Source organism: Triticum urartu, chromosome 7A (genome assembly GCF_056163025.1).
Source record: "Triticum urartu cultivar PI428250 chromosome 7A, HENAU_Tu73, whole genome shotgun sequence".
Taxonomy (NCBI): Eukaryota; Viridiplantae; Streptophyta; class Magnoliopsida; order Poales; family Poaceae; genus Triticum; species Triticum urartu.
The window spans coordinates 142,188,891-142,214,748 of NC_141879.1; the positions used below are offsets into that span (position 1 = coordinate 142,188,891).

General features: G+C 47.5%; 1 protein-coding gene across 1 annotated transcript; it reads right to left on the reverse strand.

Annotated features, from left to right (window-relative positions):
* Positions 1 to 889: 889 nt before the first annotated feature.
* LOC147958621 (uncharacterized) lies at positions 890 to 2,568 on the reverse strand. The gene is made up of 2 exons (XM_087534762.1): positions 1,215 to 2,568; positions 890 to 927 (listed from the first exon to the last, which is right to left on the reverse strand). Exons 1-2 carry the CDS (start codon positions 2,566 to 2,568, stop codon positions 890 to 892), a joined length of 1,392 nt encoding a protein of 463 aa, XP_087390888.1.
* Positions 2,569 to 25,858: the final 23,290 nt, after the last annotated feature.

A 25,858-nucleotide genomic window follows, 5' to 3' on the forward strand; every position in this document is an offset into this window, starting at 1 on the left:
GATACGACCAGAAGATGGATCGAAGCAACGATATCCTTTGTGATCATCAGAAAGACCAAGGTGAATGCAAGGTAGTGAGCGTGGTTCTAGTTTGTTGGAGGCGGTAGAGGCGATGTTGGGAAAGCATAGACAGCCAAAAACACGCAGAAAAGAATAGTCAGTGTGGGAGAGAAAAAGAGATTGGAAAGGCGAATAAAGAGGGCAAGTTTTAATTGGTCGAATATTAAGAAGGAGTGTGTCGGTGCAAAGGGCTTCAACCCAAAAACGGGAAGGAAGAGAAGCTTGTAAAAGCAAGGTGCGAAGAACATCATTAATAGAGCGAAGACAGCGTTCAGCTTTACCATTTTGAGAAGATGTATAAGGGCATGAAAAACAAAGAAGAATGCCGTGAGAGAGAAAGAACGTGCGGTTTTGGGTGTTATCAAATTCACGACCGTTATCACATTGAATAAATCGAATTGGCAAGCCAAAGTGTGTGATTACATATTGTCGAAAGTTGAGAAAAATCGCAGGTACTTCAGATTTAGCGCGAAGAGGAAAAGTCCAAGTATAGTGAGAATAATCATCCAAGATCACAAGATAATATTTATAACCAGAAACACTAGGGACTGGAGAGGTCCATAAATCATAGTGAAGTAACTCAAAAGGAAAAGTACTAATGGTGGTAGAGGTTTCAAAAGGTAATCTAACATGTTTGCCGCATTGACATGCATTACAGAGAGAAGGATTATGAGGACTGCTAGAACTAGGGATACAAAATTCTTGGAGTAAAGACGTCAAAGTGTTTTTGCTGGGGTGACCGAGATGACGATGCCATAGATCAACTGATGTGAGCATGGCACGAGGGGTGGATGTGGGCGCGCCATGAAGAGGATAAAGATCGCCCGTGCTATTGTACCGAGCGAGGACCGCCCCCGTTGTCAGATCCTTCACAGACAAACCAAGAGGGTCAAAGGCCAGGATAACTTTGTTGTCAATGCAAAATTGTCTAACAGAAATAAGATTTTTGATGATGGAAGGAACGACAAGAATATTGCGTAGAAGGAAATTGGCATGAGAGGAAGGGATGTAAGAGTGACCGGTGCATGAAACAGGGATGGTGGAGCCATCGCCAATGGTGATCGTGGAAAAAGCAGAAGGAAAACAAGCTGACAATAAATTCATATTTGAAGACATATGCATGGATGCACCAGAATCGAAAATCCAATCCGTACCTGCGTCGTTGAGGACAAAATTGTTCATGGCGTTGATGAAGGCGGCTTGGTCCCAAGCCGGCTGTTGGGGAGGAGCAGAGGGGCCAGGAGCTTGCATGTTGACGTAGGGGATAGCGGATGGGTAGTATGCGTACGGGGCCTGCATGTTGTAGGAGGCCGGCATGGTGTTGTAGGGCGACGGAGGTCCTGGCGTGCTGGGAGGCGGAGTAGGAGTGGCGGTGTAGACGTGCGCCGGCGGCCTGGGTCCAAGGAGTCCCGGAGAGCCAGTGGCTGGACGAAGACCGGGGCTCCACGTGCCCGTGTACGCAGGAGGGGCACCATACGGCGAAGGGGCCGACCACGGCATCGACCAAGCCTGTACGAGGCCAGTCCAAGGATCATGCTGAGGAGGCCATGGCGACGGAGCTGGTGGCGCTGGAGCGGTGGATAACGAGGCTGGTGCAGGTCCGGCAGGACGAGATGCAAGAGGCCAGTAGATTGGATTCTTGCCCTTGTAGTTGGGGCTCGGGCGCCAGCCTGGTGGTGGTGTTGAGGCCGCGGCGGCCACAGCAGGAGTTGGAGGGGCGACCGGTTGCCACGGCAGCCCAGGCGTGGGAGCTGCAGAAGAGGATGCGGCAGCATGAAACACCTGCGGCGCCTGTTGCGCCTTGCGAGCCTGGTTCTTCTCTTCTTGCTGGAGGATCAAGCGGACCTCCTTGAAGGTGGGGTACGGCTTGAGCATGGGGATGAAGGACTGCTGCTTCTCGAATTGATCGCCGAGGCCTTGGAGGAGGGCGTTGATGAGAGTACGATCCTCGATGTGATCGCCAAGTTCACGGAGTTCATCGCCGATAGCCTTGATTCGCTGGCAGAAGATGGAGACTGGGACATCTCCCTGCATGGTTGTGCGTAGCTCAGTGTTGAGCGCGTTGATTCGCGCGTCGGAGTTGTCTTGAAATAGCTGTTGAAGGGAAGCCCAGAGATCGGCCGCGGTGGCGTCATCGTCGGAGACCAGATTGAAAAGCTCCATGGAGATGCGTGTGTAAATCCACTGGATGATGGCGAGATCATCTTTCACCCAGCGAGGATCAGCGGGCTGTGGCGGGTAGGAGGGATCAATATGGTGGCGTAGGCCGCAGCGCCCGAGATGGATGATGAAGAGATGGTGCCAATGGTAGTAGTTGTGGATGCCGAGGTCTAATGAGATCGGTATGAAGGGAGAGACGTCGGCAATGGTGTCGGCTAGGGAGAACACTGGGTTTGGAGGGGGAGGTGTTTGGGTAGTTGTAGAGGACGGGGCACCGGCGGCGCGGAACTCGGCCATGGAGAAGAGGGGCCGAGTCGGCCGGGGCAGCGGCGCGGGTGGCGGTGCCATACCAGGTGCAGAAAACCTAGGCGTTGGATATCATGATAATTTGAGATATTGAAGAATAATTGTTGTATTGATTTGGGGCTTCAAGGGTTGTTTATATAGATTACAAAGCTTGGGCTTTAAAACTAGACTAATAGAGATAAATTACAATACGAATAGTCTTATACTTTAATGATCTTCAACCCTTGACCTGCTGGCGGCAAGGTGAGGCAGTAGCTAGCCGACGGCAGGGGTTCCCACGACGGGACCGCTGGCGTTTCCGGCGTCAAAGAAGACGCGGACGCGCCCGGCGTTGAACCCCGGGGCGACGGTGGTGCCATTGGGGACCACCTCGATCGCCACGTCGGGCCTGTCGGCGTTGATCTGCGTCACGGCCTGCGTCGCCGGCCAGCCCACCACCTCCGGCCAGGACGTCTTGCTCATCTTCTTCCGTGGCCTCCTCCTTAATCTCCTCGGACTTTTTGCAAGCTCGATTGGTCTGCAAAAACGTCAGTTCATGGTCACACTAAGGTTGGGAAGAGATGGAAATCAAGCTGCGCGAAACAAGGGCTAGCAGATCGATGCCGACCGACCTGGCTAGTACCAGTATGCACCAATGCAAAGGCAAGTGCTTCACTTGCGTGTGGTTGTGGAGTCAGGTCGTGTGTGTATTTATATGCGCTGGGGTTGGCGATGCATCTCATCTGCATGGTACGTATCTGTGGTCTTGGATGAGGCGGGCGGGCTGGCATTGGGCACGTCGCCCCTTCGCCGGAACCTTTGGTTTCGTCGTCCCTTGTTAAGCTCACGCTGACAAATGACAACACGCGTGACGCGTATGTATTGTTCCAAAACTATACAGGGCCGGCCTTGTGTTTTGGGAGGCCCTAGGTGAACTCAACGACATGGGCCCCTTTGTTTTAGATCACTTTTTTTTATTTTTCTTATTTTTTCAGCACCTGGCAAATGCTTTTTCTTAGGTAAAATGGCAGGCTAATGTCCTAAAATAATGAAGAAAATAGAATACAAAGAATTAGAAATCTATACATCAGATGATTGAAACCTAGACATGTACTCCCTCCGTTCCAAATTACTCGTCATGGTTTTAGTTCAAATTTGAAACGGAGGAAGTACACAACATGACAGAAAATTAGGATGGATCAGGGATGAATAGTTGAATACGTACTAAAGAATCAAAGAAACTGCTGAAGTTTAGCTTTGGATGGAATCGGGGGATGGAACAGGAATATGATACATGGATGGATACGTACTGTATTGCCGTCTTGCCGGATGCCGGATGACTGAGCAGCGCGCGCAGCGACAACAACCAGCGGCGGTCGACGAGAGGATGAAGTCACGAAGACGAACCGACGAGGGACGAAGCACAAGACCAGATCTTAGATTGATTTGTTTCACACAAGCAAAGCGAGCGGCTGTGTGGCTGGCGTGACGCTTCGCGATCGCTATCTAGGGCATCTAGCTATGGGTCTAGCCCATAACTATTGTGTCCTTTCGTTTCTCTTGTATAGTTTTTTTTATGTATTTTTTGCTGGGCTGTATAAGATATGTATTCTAATCATGGGCCCCCTCCTAGCCTGGGCCCTAGGCCATTGCCCCTCTGCCATACCCCCAAGGCCGGCCCTGAAACTATATTGTGCAAGGAGATTATAGTGCAGAAGCTTAGAGCATCTTCAACAGGCGCTATAAACAGGCGCCGCGCCGTAAATATACCCACTTTAACACGCGCGCAGCCCGGCGGATGGCTCCAGTGGGCGCGCAATAACCGTGTGCGCGGTATAAGCAGTTGGGCGCGCGGCAGGAAGCACTACCTCGCGCGGTGTATTTGTGGCGCTCGCTTTCGCGGGCGGCACACTCGAGCGCTCGCGCTGCCTTCTGTCTTCTCCTCCTCCAAAGCCCCGCGCGCGCCGGCGCCGGCGACCCGCATCCATGGACGCACACGCTGGCACCCCGCTCACCCCGTCCTATAGCCGCGACCCCCCCCCCCCCGCCGCCGCCGCCGCCACAAACCCTAGCCCGGGTGGCATTGGCTTCGCCTCCGCCGGAGCTCCTCCGATCATCGGCCTCGCGCGCGGCCTCTTCATGTCGCCGCGGATGACCTCGGCGGCGGGTGGCGTCGCGCCGGTGCCGGCCCGACCCGCCGTCCCCTCCTCCTCAAAGCTCCCCAATGCGGCGCCGCCAAAGAAGGGTAAGACATCGGTGAAGAAAAACAAGGCGGCGGACGGCTCCGGCACCTCCAAGGCGAGGAGGAAGAAGCTTGCAGGGCGTGCGACGGGCCCGGCGGCTGCCGAAGCGCCGGCGAGCTCACTCATTGAGCCGGCCGCCGGCGCGCACAACATGTTCGACGAAATGCCTCCAAGGTAAAAAAATTCTAACTTTTCTTTTTTTTGTTATTGTTTGAATGCATTCTCACATATAGATAGCTTATTTGCATTGTGCAAAAAAATTTGTAGTCTCAATGATGATGCATACATGTCAACGATGGGTGTTGGCTCCAACAATTCGTATTGGTCTCAAACCAATGACATGCATTTCAAAAACCATGAGTTCGAGGTGGACGAGGAGGGTGAGGGCATTGTCGACGCACCGAAAGGAAGAGCGGGCAATTACAGCAACGCCGATGACATCTTACTATGCAATACTTGGTTGCAAGTGTCGAGGGATCCATCCGTTGGAGGTGATCAAAGTAGAGATGCTTATTGGATTCGGATGAAGGAACACTTTGATGTTCGCAACGTGAGTGGAATTGACCGCTCCGGCCGATCACTTAGGTCCCGGTGGTCGACAATCAATTCGGATTGTCAAAGGTGGGCGGCTTTTCAAAAGGCGGTTGACAAGTTGAATCCAAGTGGCACAAATGAGGACGATAGAGTAAGTGGCATTTCATACATGTTCATCATACATGTTCATCATACTTGTTGTTGGTGCTAACTTGCTTTGTTTTCATGTAGTACATGTGACGCCCCCGATTCAATCGTACACTAATCATACACGCAAACGTGTACGATCAAGATTAAGGACTCACGGGAAGATATCACAACACAACTCTACAAATAAAATAAGTCATACAAGCATCATATTACAAGCTAGGGGCCTCGAGGGCTCGAATACAAGAGCTCGATCATAGACGAGTCAACGGAAGCAACAATATCTGAGTACAGACATAAGTTAAACAAGTTTGCCTTAAGAAGGCTAGCACAAACTGGGATACAGATCGAAAGAGACGCAGGCCTCCTGCCTGGGATCCTCCTAAACTACTCCTGGTCGTCGTCAGCGGGCTGCACGTAGTAATAGGCACCTCCCGAGTAGTAGTAGTAGTAGTAGTAGTAGTAGTAGTAGTCGTCGACGGTGGCATCTGGCTCCTAGACTCCAACGTCTGGTCGCAGCAATCGGATATAGAAAAGGGGAAAAGGGGGAGAAAAGCAACCGTGAGTACTCATTCAAAGTACTCGCAAGCAAGGAGCTACACTAAATATGTATGCATTGGTATCAAATGGAAAAGGGGTATCATATGTGGACTGAACTGCAGAATGCCGGAATAAGAGGGGGATAGCTAGTCCTGTCGAAGACTACGCTTCTGGTAACCTCCATCTTGCAGCAGGAGAAGAGAGTAGATGGTAAGTTCACCAAGTAGCACCGCATAGCATAAACCTAACTGATGATCCTCCCCTCGTCGCCCTGCGAGAGAGCGATCACCGGTTGTATCTGGCACTTGGAAGGGTGTGTTTTATTAAGTATCCGGTTCTAGTTGTCATAAGGTCAAGGTACAACTCCAAGTCGTCCTGTTACCGAAGATCACGGCTATTCGAATAGATTAACTTCCCTGCAGAGGTGCACCACATTTCCCAACACGCTCGATCCCCTTTGTCCGGACACACTTTTCTGGGTCATGCCCGGCCTCGGAAGATCAACACGTCACAGCCCTACCTAGGCACAACAGAGAGGTCAGCACGCCGGTCTAAATCCTATGGCGCAGGGGTCTGGGCCCATCGCCCATTGCACACCTACACGTTGCGTACGCGGCCGAAGAGCAGACCTAGCAACCTCCATTACAAAGAAAGTTGCGTTACGCGGTCCAACCCGGCGCGCGCCACTCAGTCACTGACGTCACGAAGGCTTCGGCTGATACCACGACGTCGAGTGCCCATAAGTGTCCCTGCGTAGATGGTTAGTGCGTATAGGCCAGTAGCCAGACTCAGATCAAATACCAAGATCTCGTTAAGCATGTTAAGTATCCGCGAACGCCGACCAGGGCCAGGCCCACCTCTCTCCTAGGTGGTCTCAACCTGCCCTGTCGCTCTGCCACAAAGTAACAGTCGGGGGCCGTCGGGAACCCAGGCCCACCACTACCTGGGTGGAACCACCTACCCCTTCAGCCCCCATCTCCAAACAGTATCACACGTAATGTAACAGTGTAAAGTATATAGTATATGCCCGTGATCACCTCCCGGAGTGATCACGGCCCAGTAGTATAGCATGGCAGACGGAAAAGAGTGTAGGGCCACTGATGGAACACTAGCATCTTATACTAAGCAGTAAGATAGCAGGTAAAGATAACAACAGTAGTAGTAAGGACAGGCTATGCAGCAGTATAGGATTAACTGAAGGCAGTAACATGCTACACTACTCTAATGCAAGCAGTATAGAGAAGAAGAGGTGATATCTGGTGATCAAGGGGGGGCTTGCCTGGTTGCTCTGGCAAGAGAGAGGTCGTCAACACCGTAGTCGTACTGGGTAGCAGCGGCGTCGGTCTCGGTGTCTAGCGAGAGAAGACGGGGAAGAAACAATAAATATAATGCAAACATATGCATGACGATGCATGACATGACAATGAGCATTGTTATGGGTGCCCTAACGTGGTAGGAGGTGATACCGGCGAAGGGGGGAAACATCCGGAAAGTATCCCCGGTGTTCGCGTTTTCGGACATATGAACTGGAGAGGAAAAGTTGTGTGTTCGCTATGCTAGGGATGTGTGGTGGACAAATGGGCTGCGTATCCAAATTCGTCTCGTCGTTCTGAGCAACTTTCATGTACAAAGTATTTTCTTCCGAGCTACGGTTTATTTTCTATGATTTATCAAAGTTTTAATGAATTTCTGGAATTATATAAATCCGAAATAAAATGGGTAAAATGCTACGGGTACACAGAGAGTGTACCCAGAAGTTCACCTATGAGGCTGACTGGTGGGGTCCAGTTGACTGTCCAGTCAGCAGTCAACATTGACCAGTTGACTAGTCAATGAGCCTGCTGGGACCCACATGGCATTGTCTCATAGATACCTTTTTTCAACAGAGATTATTGACTGACTTTAATCAGGTTTAATTAGGGGGGGTCCACTGTCATAGGTTATTAGTTTAGCAAATCGAATTAATTACGTTATTTTTTTGAAACAATTTATTAACTAATTAATTATTTAATTTCATTTATTTCGTTTTATTTTCCTTGTATTTTTTTCTTAGGGGCGGGTCCACATGGCAGTGGCCCGAACCGGCCGCAGCTGGGCACCCGTGGCTGCACAGGGCACCCGCGGCCACTGCGGTCGTGCACGCCGTGGGCAGCAGGGGGCGGCCGGGGTAGGGGCGGAGCAGAGCAGCACGGCGGCAAGCGGGGCGCGGCAGGGGGCGCGCGAGCACGCGGGAGCAAGCAGCAGCAGCAGCAGCAGAGCGGGGCCGCCAACATGGGGAGCCGTCGAGCGCGGCGGCCAGCCGCAGCAGCGGGGACCGAGGCGGGGCGAGGGGCCTGGCCCCGAGCGGCTTGCGCGGGTGCGGGGCGGCGAGCAGCGGGCGCGCGGGGTCTCCGTGCGGCGCAGTGGGGCGAGGCCACTACGGCGACGGGGCTCGCACAGCCCGACTGGTCCCTGGCGCCGGCTGGGGCGAAGGAGGGCGCCGGCCAGGGCAAGGGAAAGGGGCAGAGTCGGGAAGGCGGACGGCGCGAGCACGGCGTGGACGGTGACTGCGGGGCCGGCGATGAGCACGAGCGCGCGCGGAGGAGGAGCGGGGGCGCGTCGACGGGACGGTGCGGACGGCGCGGGAGCGTGGGGTCTAGGCAACGGGGCGCGGGGAGCGGCTTGGGGAGGAGGTCGAGGAGGTCGGCGGCGATCCGGCGAGAAGGTTCGGCGGCGGGCGGCGTCAGGATTGGGTGCCAGCGACGGAGGCGCGGGGCGGCGCGGGATCGAGCCCTGATCCAATCGAGGGGAGAGAAGAGCGAGTGGGGTTCGTGGGGGGTGTGGGACGATTCGTCTAGATATTTTCGGTGCGTGGGGGGATAAGGGAGAGGGAGAAGTGGGCCGGCCAGGGTGGTGGCCTGGTGGGCCGAGGCCGTCCGGCCAAGTTGGGCCACGGCCCAGGGGGGTGGGTTGCCTGCTTTTTATTTTTGTTGTTTTGTTTTGTTTTTATTTTCTGTTTTTTAATCCTTAATTGCTTTAGTTTAAATAAAACACAATAAGAGTCTCTAAATTAGTGTTACTAAATATTCCACTTCCACAAATAACTTGGCACATTAATCAAAGTAGTTTGTATTTGTTTATTAATTTAAGAGCATTTAAATAATAGTTTTGCCACTGTTTTATTTATTTAGTGCATTTAACTACTTTATAAAAGTGTGAATTCTCCACCATAATTTCCTTATGCGCTATTTGGCTTACTCCGAACATTTTAGATTTTATATTTGAAAACTTTTATTGTTTGCTTGATTGTGATTTTGAATTCGAACCGGTTTTCGAACTAATGCAAGATTAGCAACAGTAATCAAGGTGACATGGCATCATTAGTAGAAGTTTGCTGTAGTCTAATTATCCGGGCGTCACAATTCTCCTCCACTACAAGAAATCTCGTCCCGAGATTTAAGAGGTGGGATAAGGGGGAAAGGTCTGGTTATGAAATTCTAACGAATCTTATCGGTCTTGGTTGCTATTATCAACGAGGTCGATCCATTACATTGATGTCTTCATTTGTCTGCTTCAGGTCACCATGATGAAGTCATCATCTTTTCTTCAGAATTTCACCATACTTACAAAAGAATAAAGGGTGGGCATTCCGGGAGAACAGACCTCTGCAAGGTCGACTATCTGGTCGATAACATCGGGGAAGGTGGCGGAAAGTAACTCTCGAATTGAAACTTAAGAAAATATCGAGTGCAAAGTAAGGAGGTATCATGGGAAGTTTCGAGCGGGCAGCCAATCATTCGATGCCTGAAACAGGGCGTGAAAGGGGTTCACAGCAACGAGATTAAGTATTGCTTCTGTTACCAGAATAGATGACTAGGAATGTGGCTCGCGAATTGCATACGAAGCCAAGAGTGAGGATTAACTTTGGAAACAGGGTGTACCGGAGAGTCAGGTTTCGATCCTGTGGAACTGTGGGTTATGGGCCCACCATGTGGTTAAAAGTAGGAAGGGCGTTGACATCTTGCACGGTCATGTGAGCAAGGCATGTCAGAGGTTAGTCTGCCGATTATGTCGACAACAACATCGGTACCAAGGGCGAGGGACGAAGAGAACCATTTTCCTACTCGTTGAAACGAGGCGGACCAGTAGGCAAAGTTCTCATCCATCAATGGTTACCGAAATGTCATCAACAAAAGTAACGGGGTCTTACTGACAGAGTGGTACAACGAGGTGTTTACATAAGCAGTGAATTATTACTGCTTAGATCATATAGATCACAAGAAAGGTTAAACCAAACAATGGAAAGGAAAATATGATTATCAGGTTAAACAGAACAATGGAAAGGAAAAATGTGTTTAAACACATATTTCAGGGTATATCCTTCCCAAGGACAAGCAGTGCATGATATCCATGACAGGACATAATGTAGAAAACTCCTTAGGTAGGGGAGAGAAATTTCATGACATTACCCATACAGCGGTGTTTGGATAATTGAGCAGGAAACATTTAGCATTGGGCTTCAAATGTTCTTGTTGAAAAGCGGAGTACCATAGACATGCTTCGAGATAGCATTGAAATGGTCGCCAAGCAAAGATTACACTTCGGATACACGAAGGATCCATCAGGAACAACTTGTAGAATAAGCCTTACAATTTCCTCATGGAAGAATGGATAATCTTGGTAAAAGGAAGAACTATAACAATAGGCCCTCCAGCCAGGTGTGCTAGGCATGACATCACCTTACCGGGTCATATAAAGACCAACATTATAACTCTTATAAAATGCGTCCCAACCATCATATCTGACCGGAATCCATATCTGATTGGTGTTAGGATATCTCAGACTCAGGAGGTCTGAGAAGAAGAGGTGCAACACAATTGATGAGATGACATTATATGATTCTCGGGAAATGAACTATGGAAGCGAGTTTCGAGCAACGGTCCATCATTAAGCCAAGGAAAGGATGAGGAGGTGGCTGATGGACTCAGCAATAATTCAACGAGGTATCCAAAAAGATGGATCTCCACAATTATGTGGATAAGGAGATAACATTTGTCAGATCAAATGATGTAATGAAGTATGCTCGAGGAAAACATACACAATTAAACATTGGTTGAAAGGTGCGCCCGGAATATGGGTTGGGTTGCACGACCAATGTCAAAATGGTGATTCAGTAATCAATAGTATAAGAGTGAATGGCCGACCATTAACTTCAAAGCAATATGGTTGCTAGAAGGGCAGAATCCAAACAGCACCGATCGAATCAACACGAGGACCAAGAAAGAACGATGATGGTGAGAAGTATCACTATACCAAGAATTCTTAAGAGGTGGTGAAATTCTCACGACATTCTTGACATAAAAGATGATAATACTCCAAGGTAAAGACGAACAAATGCTGGATAGCAATAATCTCAAGGTATAACACAAAACACGAACAAGTTTGTGTTGAAAGGAAGGCAATAAAGTGGTCGATGACAACACAAATCATCGAGGGAAAGGATGGTATTTCTCGTCATGAATTCAATTGAAATCATGGAAGAGCTCTGAATGCTGATGATGATCACGACACATTTGTCGAGAGATTTCATGAAGATGTAATAGATCGATGATGACATCAAGTTAAAGGAATGATGAAGCGAAAGGTTAATCGAAACAAGGGTACGACACAAACTCGAAATTAAGCTTGATGTTCAAGAACCAATGATATGACGAGGAATATCGATGTAAGATTAGCTCATCATCGAAAATTTGTGCTCCGGAAAGAAGGACCAGGTAGCATAATTTAAAATTTAGCACAATAATGTTATTAGCCAATATGGCTAGGAATGACTTCAAGGATTTTTAAACTCATAAGCAACGAAAATTACTTAGAGTTATCGTATCGGGGCGCGGAATTGATTCACTTATGGATGTCCTCGGTTGACGACAACCCAGAACCCATGGAGTCACTATGATAGGGAAGGTACTACTTCATCAGAAATTCATAAGACGTAGTACAATGGCATGATATCCTCGAGATAGTAGGGGAATACTCGAGGCAGTTCGGTATAGAGGTTGGACAAGTATATTTATTTGCAGAACACAAGTGCTTTAACTTGTCCGCGAAATGGGATCAAAGAAGAACAATCATGGTCAGAACCACGAATGCAAAGGACCAAAACCAAATACAAGATGATTTTATAATGAGGAAATAATTATTATTACAAGAAGCTTCCATGATAGGATCTATATCGTGTCCATGGGCATGAACACAAAGGTCCAAGGTCGACTCCCACTTCCTCAATGCATAACCTTCCATTCACCTCCTCGTATTTCGAAAATGACATTAGTTGTTGGAAGTTTTACCTGGTGCAATACCAGATAAGTATGACCCGTGAAATATTTCGGGTTCACATAAATTAGGGAAGGCGTTGGTTCAACCCATCGGGGGATCATGGAAACATATACCATAAGCTTCAATAGCAAATATCACCAGCTCGAAAGCAGAGCATGGTTGGCCAAATCAAGGAATAAGATTTACCAAAGGCATTATGTATCAGGGAAAGAACTTCCAAAGTGATTGAATATGAAGGACATTGTCGGATAAAATCCAACAAGGTTCTGATGGTCCATAAAGGATCTGATGTGAGTATCGGCTCACAACCAGAGGAAGAATCAATGCAAAGACATTGGATTATAGAAACAACTGAGTAACTTAGAGCTCAATTGCAAAGGAATTATGATTTACAAAGCGAAGGATCAGAAGCAGACGCTCTGATCAAGGATGGATAAGTTCAATATACTTAGGGGCACAATCGACGACAATTTGATTGGCGAGAACCAGCTCACGTTCGAAATGACGTCTGAGCCGGAAGGATGAATTCTAGGATATGACTGATGATTGAGAGCATTCACATCATATTGGATCAACAGACTTAAAATGATAATGACAAAGGATGCCAATAAGATTACCAGACTCATAGGATTTAATCCCAATGCAAGTAACCAAGAATTCCAAGAGCAATAGGTTGTTTAGGATCTTCGGAATATCGAATGGTATTTCACAAGCTTTTGCGAAATACCAGAATCAACTAGGGATGAGTGGATACTCGATGAGTGCGAGAAATTATCCGTAGGGGTATTCAGGTGGCAAAGAACTGCAAGGCAGTAGTGAAGGAAATATGCCCTAGAGGCAATAATAAAGTTATTATTTATTTCCTTATATCATGATAAATGTTTATTATTCATGCTAGAATTGTATTAACCGGAAACATAATACTTGTGTGAATACATAGACAAACAAAGTGTCACTAGTTTGCCTCTACTTGACTAGCTCGTTAATCGAAGATGGTTATGTTTCCTAACCATAAACAAAAGAGTTGTTATTTGATTAACGGGATCACATCATTAGGAGAATGATGTGATTGACATGACCCATTCCATTAGCTTAGCACCCGATCGTTTAGTATGTTGCTATTGCTTTCTTCATGACTTATACATGTTCCTATGACTATGAGATTATGCAACTCCCGTTTGCCGGAGGAACACTTTGTGTGCTACCAAACGTCACAACGTAAATGGGTGATTATAAAGGTGCTCTACAGGTGTCTCCAAAGGTACATGTTGGGTTGGCATATTTCGAGATTAGGATTTGTCACTCCGATTGTCTGAGGGGTATCTCTGGGCCCTCTCGGTAATGCACATCACATAAGCCTTGCAAGCATTGCAACTAATGAGTTAGTTGTGAGATGATGTATTATGGAACGAGTAAAGATACTTGCCGGTAACGAGATTGAACTAGGTATTAAGATACCGACGATCGAATCTCGGGCAAGTAACATACCGATGACAAAGGGAACAACGTATGTTGTTATGCGGTCTGACCGATAAAGATCTTCGTAGAATATGTAGGAGCCAATATGGGCATCCAGGTCCCGCTATTGGTTATTGACCGGAGACGTGTCTCGGTCATGTCTACATTGTTCTCGAACCCATAGGGTCCGCACGCTTAAGGTTTCGATGACAGTTATATTATGAGTTTATGAGTTTTGATGTACCGAAGGAGTTCGGAGTCCCGGATGAGATCGGGGACATGACGAGGAGTCTCAAAATGGTCGAGACATAAAGATTGATATATTGGAAGCCTATGTTTGGATACCGGAAGTGTTCCGGGTGAAATCGGGATTTTACCGGAGTACCGGGAGGTTACCGGAACCCCCCGGGAGCTAAATGGGCCATGATGGGCCTTAGTGGAAAAGAGAAGAGGCAGCCCTACATGGGCCGCGCGCCCCTCCCCTCCCTTGGTCCGAATAGGACAAGGAGAGGGGGCTGGCCCCTCTCTCTCTTTTCCCCCCTCCGCGAATCCTATTCCAACAAGGATTGGGGGGGGGGAATCCTACTCCCAGAGGGAGTAGGACTCTCCTGGCGCGCCCTCCTTGGTCGGCCGCCTCCCCCCCTTTAGTCCTTTATATACGGATGCAGGGGCACCCCAGAGACACACAAGGGAGTAGGACTCTCCTGGCGCGCCCTCCTTGGTCGGCCGCCTCCCCCCTTTAGTCCTTTATATACGGAGGCAGGGGCACCCCAGAGACACACAAGTTGATCCACGTGATCTTATTCTTAGCCGTGTGCGGCGCCCCCAGCCACCATAGTCCTCGATAATATTGTAGCGGTGCTTAGGCGAAGCCCTGCAGCAGTAGTACGTCAAGATCGTCACCACGCCGTCGTGCTGATGGAACTCTTCCCCGACACTTTGCTGGATCGGAGTCCGGCGATCGTCATCGAGCTGAACGTGTGCTAGAACTCGGAGGTGCCGTAGTTTCGGTGCTTGATCGGTCGTATCGTGGAGACGTACGACTACATCAACCAAACGCTTCCGTTGTCGATCTACTATGTATGTAGATCATACTCCCCCTTTCGTTGCTATGCATCACCATGATCTTGCGTGTGCGTAGGAAATTTTTTGAAATTACTACGAAACCCAACAGTGGCATCCGAGCCTAGGTTTTATATGTTGATGTTATATGCACGAGTAGAACACAAGTGAGTTGTGGGCGATATAAGTCATACTGCTTACCAGCATGTCATACTTTGGTTCGGCGGTATTGTTGGACGAAGCGGCCCGGACCGACATTACGCGTACGCTTACGCGAGACCGGTTCTCCCGACGTGCTTTGCACATAGGTGGCTAGCGGGTGACAGTTTCTCCAACTTTAGTTGAACCGAGTGTGGCTACGCCCGGTCCTTGCGAAGGTTAAAACAGCACCAACTTGACAAACTATCGTTGTGGTTTTGATGCGTAGGTAAGATTGGTTCTTGCTTAAGCCCGTAGCAGCCACGTAAAAACTTGCAACAACAAAGTAGAGGACGTCTAACTTGTTTTTGCAGGGCATGTTGTGATGTGATATGGTCAAGACATGATGCTAAATTTTATTGTATGAGATGATCATGTTTTGTAACCGAGTTATCGGCAACTGGCAGGAGCCATATGGTTGTCGCTTTATTGTATGCAATGCAATCGCGCTGTAATGCTTTACTTTATCACTAAACGGTAGCGATAGTCGTGGAAGCACAAGCTCGGCGAGACGACAATGATGCTACGATGGAGATCAAGGTGTCGCGCCGGTGACGATGGTGATCACGACGGTGCTTCGGAGATGGAGATCACAAGCACAAGATGATGATGGCCATATCATATCACTTATATTGATTGCATGTGATGTTTATCTTTTATGCGTCTTATCTTGCTTTGATTGACGGTAGCATTATAAGATGATCTCTCACTAAATTATCAAGTAGTGTTCTCCCTGAGTATGCACCGTTGCGAAAGTTCTTCGTGCTGAGACACCACGTGATGATCGGGTGTGATAGGCTCTACGTTCAAATACAACGGGTGCAAAACAGTTGCACACGCGGAATACTCAGGTTAAACTTGACGAGCCAAGCATATACAGATATGGCCTCGGAACACGGAGACCGAAAGGTCGAGCGTGAATCATATAGTAGATATGATCAACATAGTGATGTTCACCAATGAAACTACTCCATCTCATGTGATGATCGGACATGGTTCAGTTGATTTGGATCACGTAATCACTTAGAGGATTAGAGGGATGTCTATGTAAGTGGGAGTTCTTAAGTAATATGATTAATTGAACTTAAATTTATCATGAACTTAGTCCTGGTAGTATTTTGCAAATTATGTTGTAGATCAATAGCTCGCGTTGTTGTTTCCCTGTGTTTATTTTTGATATGTTCCTAGAGAAAATTGTGTTGAAAGATGTTAGTAGCAATGATGCGGATTGGATCCGTGACCTGAGGTTTATCCTCATTGCTGCACAGAAGAATTATGTCCTTGATGCACCGCTAGGTGACGGACCTATTGCAGGAGCAGATACAGACGTTATGAACGTTTGGCTAGCTCAATATGATGACTACTTGATAGTTTAGTGCACCATGCTTAATGGCTTAGAATCGGGACTTCAAAGACGTTTTGAACGTCATGGAGTATATGAGATGTTCCAGGAGTTGAAGTTAATATTTCAAGCAAATACCCGAGTTGGGAGATATGAAGTCTCCAACAAGTTCTATAGCTAAAAGATGGAGGAGAATCGCTCAACTAGTGAGCATATGCTCAGATTGTCTGAGTACTACAATCGCTTGAATCAAGTGGGAGTTAATCTTCCAGATAAGATAGTGATTGACAGAATTCTCTAGTCACCATCACCAAGTTAGTAGAACTTCGTGATGAACTATGATATGCAAGGGATAACGGAAACGATTCCCAAGCTCTTCGTAATGCGGAAATTGACGAAGGTAGAAATCGAGAAAAACATCAAGTGTTGATGGTAGACAAGACCACTAGTTTCAAGAAAAAATGGCAGAGGGAAGAAGGGGAACTTCAAGAAGAACAGCAAGCAAGTTGCTGCTCAAGTGAAGAAGCCCAAGTCTGGTCCTAAGCCTGAGACTAAGTGTTTCTACTGCAAAGGGACTGGTCACTGGAAGCGGAACTACCCCAAGTGATTGGCAGATAAGAAGGATGGCAAAGTGAACATAAGTATATTTGATATACATGTTATTGATGTGTACTTTACTAGTGTTTATAGCAACCCCTCAGTATTTGATACTAGTTCAGTTGCTAAGATTAGTAACTCGAAACGGGAGTTGCAGAATAAACAAAGACTAGTTAAGGGGGAAGTGACGATGTGTGTTGGAAGTGGTTCCAAGATTGATATGATCATCATCGCACACTCCCTATACTTTCGGGATTAGTGTTGAACCTGAATAAGTGTTATTTGGTGTTTGCGTTAAAGCATGAATATGATTTGATCATGTTTATTGTAATACGGTTATTCATTTAAGTAAGAGAATAAATTGTTGTTCTGTTTACATGAATAAAACCTTATATGGTTACACACCCAATGAAAATAGTTCGTTGGATCTCGATCGTAGTGATACACATAATCATAATATTGAAACCAAAAGATGCAAAGTTAATAATGATAGTGCAACTTATTTGTAGCACTGCCATTTAGGTCATATTGGTGTAAAGCGCATGAAGAAACTCCATGCTGATGGGCTTTTGGAATCACTTGATTATGAATCACTTGATGCTTGCGAACCATGCCTCATGGGCAAGATGACTAAGACTCCGTTCTCCGGAGCGAGCAACTGACTTATTGGAAATAATACATACTAATGTATGCGGTCCGATGAGTGTTAAGGCTCATGGCAAGTATCGTTATTCTCTGAACTTCACAGATGATTTGAGCAGATATGGGTATATCTACTTGATGAAACATAAATCTGAAACATTTGAAAAGTTCATAGAATTTCAGAGTGAAGTGGAAAATCATCGTGACAAGAAAATAAAGATTCTACGATCTGATCGCAGAGACAAATATTTGAGTTACGAGTTTGGTTTTCAATTAAAACAATGTGGAATAGTTTCACAAACTCATGCCACATGGAACACCACAGCATAATGGTGTGTCCGAACGTCATAACCGTACTTTATTGGATATAGTGCAATCTATGATGTCTCTTACTGATCTACCACTATCGTTTTGGGGTTATGCATTAGAGACAACTGCATTCACGTTAAAAGGGCACCATCTAAATCTGTTGAGACGACACCGTATGAACTATGGTTTGGCAAGAAACCAAAGTTGTCATTTCTTAAAGTTTGGGGTTGCGATGCTTATATGAAAAAGTTTCATCCTGATAAGCTCAAACTCAAATCGGAGAAGTGCGTCTTCATAGGATACCCAAAAGAAAATGTTGGGTACACCTTCTATCATAGATCCGAAGGCAAGATATTCGTTGCTAAGAATGGATCCTTTCTAGAGAAGGAGTTTCTCTCGAAAGAAGTGAGTGGGAGGAAAGTAGAACTTGATAAGGTAATTGTACCTTCTCCCTTATTGGAAAGTAGTTCATCACAGAAATCTGTTCCTATGGCTACTACACCAATTAGTGAGGAAGCCAATCATGATGATCATGTAACTTCAGATCAAGTTACTACCGAATCTCATAGGTAAACCAGAGTGGTATGGTAATCCTGTTCTGGAGGTCATGCTACTTGACCATGACGAACCTACGAACTATGAAGAAGCGATGGTGAGCCCAGATTCCGCAAAATGGCTTGAGGCCATGAAATCTGAGATGGGATCCATGTATGAGAACAAAGTATGGACTTTGGTTGACTTGCCCGATGATCGGCAAGCAATTGAGAATAAATGGATCTTCAAGAGGAAGACGGACGCTGATAGTAGTGTTACTATCTACAAAGCTAGAATTGTCGCAAAAGGTTTTCGACAAGTTCAAGGTGTTGAATACGATGAGAGTTTCTCACTCGTATCTATGCTTAAGTCTGTCCGAATCATGTTAGCAATTGCCGCATTTTATGAAATCTGGCAAATGGATAAACAAAACTGCATTCCTTAATAGATTTATTAAAGAAGAGTTGTATATGATACAACCAGAAGGTTTTGTCAATCCTAAAGGTGCTAACAAAATATGCAAGCTCCAGCGATCCATCTATGGACTGGTGCAAGCATCTCGGAGTTGGAATATACGCTTTGATAAGTTGATCAAAGCATATAGTTTTATACAGACTTGCGATGAAGCCTGTATTTACAAGAAAGTGAGTGGGAGCACTACAACATTTCTCATAAGTATATGTGAATGACATATTGTTGATCAGAAATAATGTAGAATCATTCTTCAAAGCATAAAGGAGTGTTTGAAAGGAATTTTTCAAAGAAAGACCTCGGTAAAGCTGCTTACATATTGAGCATCAAGATCTATAGAGATAGATCAAGACGCTTGATAAGTTTTTTCAATGAGTACATACCTTGACAAGATTTTGAAGTAGTTCAAAATGGAACAGTCAAAGAAAGAGTTCTTGCCTATGTTGCAAGGTGTGAAATTGAGTAAGACTCAAGGCCCGACCACGGCAGAAGATAGAAATAGAATGAAAGTCATTCCCTATGCCTCAGCCATAGGTTCTATAAAGTATGTCATGCTGTGTACCAGATCTATTGTATACCCTACACTGTGTTAAGCAAGGGAGTACAATAGTGATCTAAGAGTAGATCACTGGACAGCGGTCAAAATTATCCTTAGTGGAATAAGGAAATATTTCTCAATTATGGAGGTGACAAAAAGGTTCGTCGTAAAAAGTTACGTTGATGCAAGTTTTGACACAGATCTGGATGACTCTAAGTCTCGATCTAGATACATATTGAAAGTGGGAGCAATAAGCTAGAGTAGCTCCGTGCAGAGCATTGTTGACATAGAAATTCGCAAAATACTTACGGATCTGAATGTGACAGACCCGTTGACTAAAATCATCTCACAAGCAAAACATGATCACACCTTAGTACTCTTTGGGTGTTAATCACATAGCGATGTGAACTAGATTACTAACTCTAGTAAACCCTTTGGGTGTTGATCACATATCAATGTGAACTATGGGTGTTAATCACATGGTGATGTGAACTATTGCTGTTAAATCACATGGCGATGTGAACTAGATTATTGACTCTAGTGCAAGTGGGAGACTGAAGGAAATATGCCCTAGAGGCAATAATAAAGTTATTATTTATTTCCTTATATCATGATAAATGTTTATTATTCATGCTAGAATTGTATTAACCGGAAACATAATACTTGTGTGAATACATAGACAAACAAAGTGTCACTAGTTTGCCTCTACTTGACTAGCTCGTTAATCGAAGATGGTTATGTTTCCTAACCATAAACAAAAGAGTTGTTATTTGATTAACGGGATCACATCATTAGGAGAATGATGTGATTGACATGACCCATTCCATTAGCTTAGCACCCGATCGTTTAGTATGTTGCTATTGCTTTCTTCATGACTTATACATGTTCCTATGACTATGAGATTATGCAACTCCCGTTTGCCGGAGGAACACTTTGTGTGCTACCAAACGTCACAACGTAAATGGGTGATTATAAAGGTGCTCTACAGGTGTCTCCAAAGGTACATGTTGGGTTGGCGTATTTCGAGATTAGGATTTGTCACTCCGATTGTCGGAGAGGTATCTCTGGGCCCTCTCGGTAATGCACATCACATAAGCATTGCAACTAATGAGTTAGTTGTGAGATGATGTATTACAGAACGAGTAAAGAGACTTGCCGGTAACGAGATTGAACTAGGTATTAAGATACCGACGATCGAATCTCGGGCAAGTAACATACCGATGACAAAGGGAACAACGTATGTTGTTATGCGGTCTGACCGATAAAGATCTTCGTAGAATATGTAGGAGCCAATATGGGCATCCAGGTCCCGCTATTGGTTATTGACTGGAGACGTGTCTCGGTCATGTCTACATTGTTCTCGAACCCGTAGGGTCCGCACGCTTAAGGTTTCGATGACAGTTATATTATGAGTTTATGAGTTTTGATGTACCGAAGGAGTTCGGAGTCCCGGATGAGATCGGGGACATGACGAGGAGTCTCGAAATGGTCGAGACATAAAGATTGATATATTGGAAGCCTATGTTTGGATACCGGAAGTGTTCCGGGTGAAATCGGGATTTTACCGAAGTACTGGGAGGTTACCGGAACCCCCGGGGAGCTAAATGGGCCATGATGGGCCTTGGTGGAAAAGAGAAGAGGCAGCCCTACATGGGCCGCGCGCCCCTCCCCTCCCTTGGTCCGAATAGGACAAGGAGAGGGGGCTGGCCCCTCTCTCTCTTTTCCCCCCTCCGCGAATCCTATTCCAACAAGGATTGGGGGGGGGGGGGAATCCTACTCCCAGAGGGAGTAGGACTCTCCTGGCGCGCCCTCCTTGGCTGGCCGCCCCCCCTTTAGTCCTTTATATACGGAGGCAGGGGCACCCCAGAGACACACAAGTTGATCCACGTGATCTTATTCTTAGTCATGTGCGGCGCCCCCAGCCACCATAGTCCTCGATAATATTGTAGCGGTGCTTAGGCGAAGCCCTGCAGCAGTAGTACGTCAAGATCGTCACCACGCCGTCGTGCTGATGGAACTCTTCCCCGACACTTTGCTGGATCGGAGTCCGGGGATCGTCATCGAGCTGAACGTGTGCTAGAACTCGGAGGTGCCGTAGTTTCGGTGCTTGATCGGTCGGATCGTGGAGACGTACGACTACATCAACCAAACGCTTCCGTTGTCGATCTACTATGTATGTAGATCATACTCCCCCTTTCGTTGCTATGCATCACCATGATCTTGCGTGTGCATAGGAAAATTTTTGAAATTACTACGAAACCCAACAAGTAGCCACAAGGTATTCTCGGAACAATAGAGAGAATTTTCGGTGTATCTTGTAATAACAAGAGCAGCCGGGAATAAAGGTAAGAACGGCAAGTGTGTGTATTTATCCATAGGGATATATCGATGATAGGGAATTGCAAAAGCGACAGGCACAAGGTCTCGAGAGAACACCGGTGAGTAACTTCGAAATCTTCTGGTGCAGCAGGCGATCATCTGTAATAAGTGGCTCTCCGGGAGAAATTTGTTACGAGAACCTAATGTTATAGTTTTAGCAAATTCATTTAACCCGAAGAGAAGAGAGTCCAGAGTCCCGGAGTAAAGGTCGAGGAGTAAAAGATCCTAGTACCACCCAATGGCGACGTGGGCCCGTAAGACACACAGCCAAGTTAGTAAAAGGTTTTGCAATGTCTAGACTTGACTTCGGCCAAGGAGTGTGGAAGGGGGATTCCTACAGCCAGTCGGCTCTGATACCAACTTGTGACACCCCCGATTCAATCGTACACTAATCATACACGCAAACGTGTACGATCAAGATCAGGGACTCACGGGAAGATATCACAACACAACTCTACAAATAAAATAAGTCATACAAGCATCATATTACAAGCCAGGGGCCTCGAGGGCTCGAATACAAGAGCTCGATCATAGACGAGTCAGCGGAAGCAACAATATCTGAGTACAGACATAAGTTAAACAAGTTTGCCTTAAGAAGGCTAGCACAAACTGGGATACAGATCGAAAGAGACGCAGGCCTCCTGCCTGGGATCCTCCTAAACTACTCCTAGTCGTCGTCAGCGGGCTGCACGTAGTAATAGGCACCTCCCGAGTAGTAGTAGTAGTAGTAGTCGTCAACGGTGGCATCTGGCTCCTAGACTCCAACGTCTGGTCGCAGCAATCGGATATAGAAAAGGGGAAAAGGGGGAGAAAAGCAACCGTGAGTACTCATTCAAAGTACTCGCAAGCAAGGAGCTACACTACATATGTATGCATTGGTATCAAATGGAAAAGGGGTATCATATGTGGACTGAACTGCAGAATGCCGAAATAAGAGGGGGATAGCTAGTCCTGTCGAAGACTACGCTTCTGGTAACCTCCATCTTGCAGCAGGAGAAGAGAGTAGATGGTAAGTTCACCAAGTAGCACCGCATAGCATAAACCTAACTGATGATCCTCCCCTCGTCGCCCTGCGAGAGAGCGATCACCGGTTGTATCTGGCACTTGGAAGGGTGTATTTTATTAAGTATCCGGTTCTAGTTGTCATAAGGTCAAGGTACAACTCCAAGTCGTCCTGTTACCGAAGATCACGGCTATTCGAATAGATTAACTTCCCTGCAGGGGTGCACCACATTTCCCAACACGCTCGATCCCCTTTGTCCGGACACACTTTTCTGGGTCATGCCCGGCCTCGGAAGATCAACACGTCACAGCCCTACCTAGGCACAACAGAGAGGTCAGCACGCCGGTCTAAATCCTATGGCGCAGGGGTCTGGGCCCATCGCCCATTGCACACCTACACGTTGCGTACGCGGCCGAAGAGCAGACCTAGCAACCTCCATTACAAAGAAAGTTGCGTTACGCGGTCCAACCCGGCGCGCGCCGCTCAGTCGCTGACGTCACGAAGGCTTCGGCTGATACCATGACGTCGAGTGCCCATAACTGTCCCCGCATAGATGGTTAGTGCGTATAGGCCAGTAGCCAGACTCAGATCAAATACCAAGATCTCGTTAAGCGTGTTAAGTATCCGTGAACGCCGACCAAGGCCAGGCCCACCTCTCTCCTAGGTGGTCTCAACTTGCCCTGTCGCTCCGCCACAAAGTAACAGTTGGGGGCCGTCGGGAACCCAGGCCCACCACTACCTGGGTGGAACCACCTGCCCCTTCAGCCCCCATCTCCGAACAGTATCACACGTAATGTAACAGTGTAAAGTATATAGTATATGCCCGTGATCACCTCCCAAAGTGATCACGGCCCGGTAGTATAGCATGGTAGACGGACAAGAGTGTAGGGCCACTGATGGAACACTAGCATCTTATACTAAGCAGTAGGATAGCAGGTAAAGATAACAACAGTAGTAGCAAGGACAGGCTATGCAGCAGTATAGGATTAACTGAAGGCAGTAACATGCTACACTACTCTAATGCAAGCAATATAGAGAAGAATAGGCGATATCTAGTGATCAAGGGGGGGGCTTACCTGGTTGCTCTGGCAAGAGAGAGAGGTCGTCAACACCATAGTCGTACTGGGTAGCAGCGGCGTCGGTCTCGGTGTCTAGCAAGAGAAGAGGGGGAAGAAACAATAAATATAATGCAAACATATGCATGACGATGCATGACATGACAATGAGCGTTGTTAGGGGTGCCCTAACGCGGTAGGAGGTGATACCGGCGAAGGGGGGAAACATCCGGGAAAGTATCCCCGGTGTTTCGCGTTTTCGGACAGATGAACCGGCGAGGAAAAGTTGTGTGTTCGCTATGCTAGGGATGTGTGGTGGACAAATGGGCTGCGTATCCAAATTCGTCTCGTCGTTCTGAGCAACTTTCATGTACAAAGTATTTTCTTCCGAGCTACGGTTTATTTTCTATGATTTATCAAAGTTTTAATGAATTTCTGGAATTATATAAATCCGAAATAAAATGGGTAAAATGCTACGGGTACACAGAGAGTGTACCCAGAAGTTCACCTATGAGGCTGACTGGTGGGGTCCAGTTGACTGTCCAGTCAGCAGTCAACATTGACCAGTTGACTAGTCAATGAGCCTGCTGGGACCCACATGGCATTGTCTCATAGATACCTTTTTTCAACAGAGATTATTGACTGACTTTAATCAGGTTTAATTAGGGGGGGTCCACTGTCATAGGTTATTAGTTTAGCAAATCGAATTAATTACGTTATTTTTTTTGAAACAATTTATTAACTAATTAATTATTTAATTTCATTTATTTCGTTTTATTTTCCTTGTATTTTTTTCTTAGGGGCGGGTCCACATGGCAGTGGCCCGAACCGGCCGCAGCTGGGCACCCGTGGCTGCACAGGGCGCCGGCGGCCACTGCGGTCGTGCACGCCGTGGGCAGCAGGGGGCGGCCGGGGTAGGGGCGGAGCAGAGCAGCACGGCGGCAAGCGGGGCGCGGCAGGGGGCGCGCGAGCACGCGGGAGCAAGCAGCAGCAGCAGCAGAGCGGGGCGAGGGGCGTGGCCCCGAGCGGCTTGCATGGGCGCGGGACGGCGAGCAGCGGGCGCGCGGGGTCTCCGTGCGGCGCAGTGGGACGAGGCTGTTGGGGATCGTAGCAGAAATTAAAAAAAATTCTACGCATCACCAAGATCAATCTATGGAGTATTCTAGCAACGAGGGGAATAGGAGTGCATCTACATACCCTTGTAGATCGCGAGCGGAAGCGTTCAAGTGAACGGGGATGATGGAGTCGTACTCGCCGTGATCCAAATCACCAATGACCAAGTGCCGAACGGACAACACCTCCTCATTCAACACACGTATGGTTGGGAAGACGTCTCCTCCTTCTTGATCCAGCAAGGGGGAAGGAGAGGTTGATGAAGATCCAGCAGCACGACGGCGTGGTGGTGGATGCAGCAGGATCCCGGCAGGGCTTCGCCAAGCACAAGCGGGGAGGAGAGGTGTTACGGAGGGAGAGGGAGGCGCCAAGAGCAAGGTGCGGCTGCCCTCCCTCCCCTCCACTATATATAGGGGCTAGGGGGGCGCATGCCCCTTGGAGATCCCATCTAAAGGGGGGGAGGCGGCCCCTGGGGGCAACGGCCCCCTTAGGGTTTCCAACCAGGGGGGCGCATGCCCCCTCGGGGGGCAATGGCCCCCTAGGGTTTCCAACCCTAGGCGCCTTGGGCCCTTGGGTGGGGCGCACCAGCCCACCAGGGGCTGGTTCCCACGCCACTTCAGCCCATGGGGCCCTCCGGGATAGGTGGCCCCATCCGGTGGACCCCCGGGATCCTTCCAGTGGTCCCAGTACAATACCGGTGACCCCCGAAACTTTCCCGATGGCCGAAACTGGACTTACTATATATAAATCTTTACCTCCGGACCATTCCGGAACTCCTCGTGACGTCCAGGATCTCATCCGGGACTCTGAACAACTTTCAGGTTACTGCATACTAATATCTCTACAACCCTAGCGTCACCGAACCTTAAGTGT

What these genes read in the sequence shown, in the direction of transcription:
- LOC147958621 (XM_087534762.1), bottom strand. Translation starts at nt 2,568, where the DNA reads ATGGCACCGCCACCCGCGCCGCTGCCCCGGCCGACTCGGCCCCTCTTC. An exon ending in TTTTGTCCTCAACGACGCAG is followed by an intron (nt 928 to 1,214) that starts GTACGGATTGGA and finishes TTGTCTGTGAAG; the next exon opens with GATCTGACAACGGGGGCGGT.